Raw genomic sequence first — 6,536 nt, 5'->3', positions numbered from 1 at the left:
CGTCTCGAGATCACAGCGATCCTCCTGCCTCAGCCTCCCAAGTGCTGAGATCACAGGCGTGTGCCACCACGCCCAGCTGAAAATGTTTTCTGAATATCTGACAATGTTAAGAAATCAGAACTTATGGATAACACATTATTTTACCTGTGTGTATTAATGAGGCATTTGCCATTTCTGTGGCTTTAGGAAATTAGCACTATTCTGCAGTATGTGGTGGGAAGAAACAAATTGTTGCAGTGCCTTCATGCGAAGCGGCATGTCCTGGAGTCATGGAGGCAGCTAGTGGAAATCATACTGACAGCTTGTCCCCAGGACCTCATACAGGCCGAGGACCGACAGCTGATTATTCGTGATATTTTACAGGATGTACATGATAAGGTAATGTTCTAAAATATATATATATATATATATATATGTGTGTGTGTGTATATATATATAATTTAAACATATTTTGGTCCCCTAATTTTTTTCCATACTAGATTGGAAGTAAAATAGAGTTGTATAATATCACCCTTCAGGTTTTCTTTGAGAAAACTGCTGTTCTGTGCAGTAGGGCCTCTCAGCTAGAATGTAATATATCAGAATTATCTAGGTAGCTTTGTAAAATATCCATGGACTGCTCTCACCCCAGACCTAACAGTGAGAGCTGCTATGTAAATTTCAGAAAACAAAGCTTCCCTATCAGTTTGGATAGGAATCTCTTATGGTTAGGAGCAGCTGGGTAGGAGATGTAGCTCAGTGGCACCACACCTACCTGGCAAGTGCAAGGTCCTCAGTTCGATCCCTGGTGTTGGCAAAAAAGAAAAAAGAAAAAAGAAAAAAGAACAGCTGTTACCCAGCCTCACATTTAAATTTCTCCCTTGTATGTTAGCCCTGTTTCTCCCCACAGTTCTTATAGTCCATCCTGATAATGTAGTAGTTGAAAAGCTAAGTATGTATAACGCTTGTTGCTATCATGGCTGGGCTCAGTATCCTCACTGATTTCTTTTGTACTTTAAGATCCTGGATGATGAAGCAGCACAGGAACTTATGCCGGTGGTTGCTGGTGCTGTGTTCACCCTGACTGCTCACCTGTGCCAGGCCGTGTGCACAGAGCAGAAACAGCTGGTGGTCTCGGGGTCCGGAGAGGCCCACTACGCACTCATGCTTGAGAGCTCTTTCTCCTCACCTCTAGCAGAAAACCCGCTAATGGGCTTTTCTTCTTCTGTTGAAGATTCTTCACTGCACATCATATTGAAGAAACTGTTAGACTTCATTTTGAAGACAGGTTTTTTTTCGTAATCTAAATTTTCAATAATTACAACTTTGTACATGTTGTAACTTTTACTGAAAAAAGGTTTTCACTTGACTGCATCTCTCTGATCTCCTAGGTGGTGGATTCCAGCGAGTGAGGACTCACCTGTATGGCTCTCTGCTTTATTACTTACAGATTGCCCAGAGACCGGATGAACCAGACACCTTAGAAACAGGTAGAACTAGATAAAGTCCTACTCTTTTCTGTTTTCAGAGATGGTTTCTTTAAATTAAAAGTAAAAAGCACTTTTTTACCTTTTTGCTAAGCACAACTGTATTTAATGAGTATTAAGGTAATCATTAAAGTACTGAAAAGTTGAGGATACCTTTTTAGTTTTTTGAGAATTATGAATTTTAAAAAGATTTAAAAACCACTATGCATGTAAAGCTTACTTTGTGTCATGTTATCCTTGTTGTGGTTATATATTGTGCCTTAATACCTTGGTGTATTATGCCATAATAACCAAATGGTACATTTATACAGGACATGTTTGTAATATGTAATGAATACATTCATCATGGGGAATTGGTACATGTTTATTATCATATCTTAATCTTTTTTACTTGCCTTTCCACTTCTCTCCATTTCTAGATTCTGTTCTCATCTACAGAGGAACTAAGTCTAACTTAGGTTTTGCTCTTTAAATTATTTATACTTTGGGGCCGGCCGTGGTGGCATACGCCTGTTATCTGAGCACTTGGGAGGATGAGGCAGGAGGATCACCATGAGTTTGAGGCCTCCATAGGCTACACAGAGAGTGGAAGTCCAGCCTAAACTACATAGTAAGACCCTGTCTCAAAAAAAAAAAAAAAAAAAAATTTATACTTTGGATTTCTCTTATAAGAGAACCATATGATATTTAACCTTTTGTGTCTGATTTATTTCATTTAGCATTATTGTCTCAAGACACATCCAGTTTCCTATGAATGACTGAAACTTATTCTTTATGGCTAAGTTATACTCCATTGTGGATATATACCACATTATCTTTTCATCAGACATATAGGCTGTTTTGTGGTATGATGTTTTTAACTCTTTCAGGAAGCTACCCAGTGGGGAATAACTGGTTCAGATGAAATTACTCTTTGTTATTCTTTTGAGGAATCTTCATACTGACTTCCATAGTGGTTGTACTAGTTTACATTTCCATCAGCAATGCAGAAAGGTAACTTTTGCCCCACAGCCTTGCCAGCATTTGCTTTTTGGGATTTTCATTTTGTTTTGTTTTGTTTTTGGTACCAGGGATCGAACTTGAGACCTTGCCACTTGTGAAGCAGGCAGTGGAACCACTGAATTAAATTCCCGGACTTTGAGTTTTCAATAGTAGCCATCCTTTGTGTGGAGTAATATGAAATCTCAGTGTTGTTTTTATTTGCATTTCTCTACTAGCCAAAGATGCTGAACACTTTTTTCATGTACTTACTGACCATTTTACTTCTTTTGAGAAGTATTTTTTAATTTCAGTTACCCTTTTTTGATTAGATCTTTCATTTTGGGTGGTCTGGTTTTTTTGAGTTGCTTATATGGTCTAGATATTAGTCTTCTCTCCAAGGAATAGCTGTAAAGAATTGCTTCCTGTTTGGTTTGTTGTCTTCTCACTCTTTCATTTGCTGTGTACAAGCTTTTTAATTTGACATAATACCATTTGTTGATGCTTTGTTATTTCTTGTGCAATTAGGGTTCTGTTCTGTAGAGAGATATTTTTAAGGTCAGCAAAAATAATGAATTAGTTCAGAGAAGGTTTTTAAACAAAAGTTTCTTTTAAAAAGATATGGGCTGGGGATTTAGCTCAGTGGTGCTGCCACCTGCCTTGCAAGTGCAAGGTCCCAAGTTTGAGTCCCCCTGCCACCAAAAAAAAAAAAAAAAAAAAAAAAAAAAAAAAAAAAAAAAAGAATAATGGGATTCCCCAATCCCACTCAAGTTTCTCTTAAAAATTTTTTATGTTCTTTTTAGCCAAATTGGCAAAATTACCACTAGGTGGAGCCCAATAACATGCTCTTTAAAAGAAGTCTTCAAGATGCCAATTTAAAACCTGCTGATATCCAGGATTGGTAGTGAATACCTATAATCCTAGTACTCTGGTAGGTTGATGTAGAAAGAACACAAGTTCAAACGTAGCTGGTCAATTTTGTGTCTTTGCAGCAGACTGTCTTAAAATTAAAAGTGAAAACGGGCTGGGATGTAGCTCCATGTGAACACCTAACACCTTGAGTTTAGTCCCCACAAACAAAACAAAACAGCTCTGCTGCTATTAGTAGTTGGGGAAGAAAATCATGAGATTAGTTACAAATACAAGTATTGCTTTATTTGGTATATTTGTATATTTCTAAGGTTTACATGACTTTTGTTCCAAATGATTGTACTATTATCATTATGGAGAAAGACTTTTTTTCCTTATTGTACCTGGTCTTTTTTAGTGAATTTTTCAAAGATATTAATAAAACATGAAAACAGATGAATTAGTGGGATAAACACAGGATATTGATTCTCTTGAAGACTCATAATTCATTTTGATTTCCTTAAGAATAACATCCTTAAAGAAATCAAGATTGATATTCAGGCCCCCTGCCTGGTTAACTCAGTGATTTAGGAGACCCTGTCTCAGATGAAAAACAAAAATTGGCTGGGAAGTAACATAGTGTAAAGGATCTGGTCAGTCATCAGTACCACACACACATAATAGAAAGAAAAAGGAAAAGCACCCTTTTCCCGATACTGTTGTGTACATACATGGCATATGTGCATTATAGTTTTGAAGTTCTCCTGCCTAGACTCATTGATCAGCAGCCCTTTCTGGATATGCAGTGGTGGAAGGATTTTTTTTGTTGTTGTTGCTTATGAGGTGGGAGCACTCAGTAACTTTTTTATGGGAATGTTTTTCTGTTTTAATCCTTTCAGTTAAGAAAACCATGTGGGAAAGGCTGACAGCCCCTGAAGATGTGTTTAGTAAACTGCAGCGAGAAAACATTGCCATCATTGAGAGTTATGGAGCTGCCCTCATGGAAGTGGTCTGTCGTGATGCTTGTGACGGTCATGAGATTGGAAGGGTAAAGTAACTCATGCTTCCACCTTGTACTCCTCCCCCACTTCCCAGTACTAGAGATTTAACCCAAGGCCTTCACACTGAGCTATATCCCGAGAACTTTTTCATTTTCATTTTTATTTTTTTCTCATTGAGTTTATTGGTACATTTTAGGTATATAGAAGAGCTACATTCATCATTGGGATCTTGTCATTTTTTTTTTCACATGCACAGGTGGGACTCAAACTTGGAATCCTTTTGCCCCAGCCTCTCAGAGTACTGGGAGTATATGCCTGTGCTTCACTCCCAGCTATTATTCTTTATTTAGTATTGTTACTAAGTATCTTGACTTCTTCAAGGTATGAACTCTATCAGCTTTTAAAATGGATATTACATATTGAGAATTATTTCCTTTTTAGAACATATTGTGTTGAGTTTGTGATATGGCACTTCTCTTTTATTTATTCAGATTTTGTTTAAATCAATTTAGAATCTTCAGCCAAAACTTCCCCTTAGAATTATATTTTTGTTAATTTTGAGGTTGGCAGCTACAACAACGCTGGCAAAAGCAACAAAGATTAAAAGCATGGGTTAAGAGAATGCTAAATACATTGCCCTTATACTGAATATATCTTTCTCTGCCTAAATGCTTTGTGGAAGAGAATTTGCATTTAGACTGTATTTTCTTAAAATACTGTGGCATGCTGCTGCTAATATAATGAGAAGATAATTTCCTCATACTGAAAAATTATATACATTTAAATCATGTTATTTGAAGAGTAGAAAAAAAAATTTTAAGAAATATGAGGATTTAGCTCAGTGGTGCCACCACCTGTCTTGTAGGTGTAAGGACCCAAGTTCTATCCCCAGTAACAAAAAAAAAAAGGAAATAAGGTATAAATTATGTAGTAATCGCTTAATTTTGTTAAAAAAAATTATAATTTTTTTTTTTTATACTGGGGATCGAACTCAGGACTTTGTGCTTGTGAGGCAGGCAGTGGCACCACTGAGCTAAATCCCCAGCCCTATAAAGTATTTTTATGTCTAGAAACAGTACTAGAAGTAGATAGGCCAAAGTGGATGAACTGTGTTTATCAGATTTTATATTTATGTACTTTTCTAGATTTTCGGTAATGAACATATCAAAATGTGGAATTAGGGGGAAAAAAAGCTATTTAAGAAACTACTCTCTGGCACACACCTGTAATCCCAGCACTCAGGAGGTTGAGGCAGGAGGATCGCTGTGAGTTTGAGACCAGTCTGGCTGCATAGTGAGTTCCAGGTCAGTCTCAACTACATAGTGAGACCCTGTCTCAAAACAAAAAAACAAAAAACTACTCTTCTAAACTATTTGAAAGATAAATTTGCACTGCTCATTTTTCTGCCCTGCTCCTCTGCAGAGTGCGGAGTGTTCCAAGAACCTGATGTTTTCATTACACAGCACTGTCCACAGTGAGAGCACAGTGTCCCTGTATGGCCTCCCTGAGGCGGCCAGCACTGTGTATACTAGTCCCACTGTCCTGTTCATAAGCTGAGCCATATGTACACAATCTAGACTTTTGTTTCCATAGTTTTGTACTTTTTATAGCCTATTTTTGAAGATTAACACATTTGCAGAATGATTGATTCAGTCTTTGCCTAATCCAGTAAGTTACAGAGAACTTGCTGTGATACAAATGTAAATCTTAAAAACAATGTTATGTGATAACAGTGGGCTGAAATTTAAAACTATTTTAAAAAAATTACCAGATCTATGTGAAAACAAATCAATTTTGTGTTATGCTGAAATTTTTGGGTTTTCATATCTCCTTTCCAACTACATTTCTGAATGCATAAAAATAGCATTTTCTTAACAGCCTTTTGTACTTCAAAGTATGTTTTTTGTTCATCAAAATTAACTATTGGAATACTACTGCTTTTGCATGTTTTTTTCTCCTTTGAGACAATAGTACATTTAATAGAGGTACAATTTGTTGAATTTTTGTTTATTTATTTCATTCCAGTTTGATTTGTTACTTGTCAGACAGTAGACATTTACTTATTTTATTTATGATATATTTCAGCTTAAAGTTAGGTTGTTATATGTGGATATCAATATACATTTGGTGTTTTGCAAAAAAAACTATTCTCACAAGTAATAAATAGGTACAGCTAAGATATGTTTAATGTTGGTATATTGATGTGTTTTGTTTCAGAAATATAACTTCATCCTGAAAAAAA

At 36.3% G+C, this 6,536-nt stretch overlaps 1 protein-coding gene across 2 annotated transcripts in view; it reads left to right on the top strand.

The window, feature by feature from the left end:
* The window catches only part of Nup205 (nucleoporin 205), a 73,070-nt gene that overhangs the window by 45,741 nt on the left and 20,793 nt on the right, over nucleotides 1-6,536 (top strand). For both annotated transcript variants that reach the window (XM_010616186.3, XM_019206328.2), the window contains exons 28-31: nucleotides 187-378; nucleotides 1,000-1,267; nucleotides 1,371-1,469; nucleotides 4,193-4,341. In XM_010616186.3, the coding sequence (XP_010614488.1) occupies nucleotides 187-378; nucleotides 1,000-1,267; nucleotides 1,371-1,469; nucleotides 4,193-4,341 (708 nt within the window). The remainder of the gene's footprint in view (nucleotides 1-186; nucleotides 379-999; nucleotides 1,268-1,370; nucleotides 1,470-4,192; nucleotides 4,342-6,536) is intronic.

Source organism: Fukomys damarensis, unplaced genomic scaffold (genome assembly GCF_012274545.1).
Source record: "Fukomys damarensis isolate Sample0158 unplaced genomic scaffold, DMR_v1.0_HiC HiC_scaffold_16, whole genome shotgun sequence".
Taxonomy (NCBI): Eukaryota; Metazoa; Chordata; class Mammalia; order Rodentia; family Bathyergidae; genus Fukomys; species Fukomys damarensis.
The sequence above is the reverse complement of the archived record's forward strand: the minus strand, read 5'-3'. Positions and strand labels throughout refer to the sequence as shown.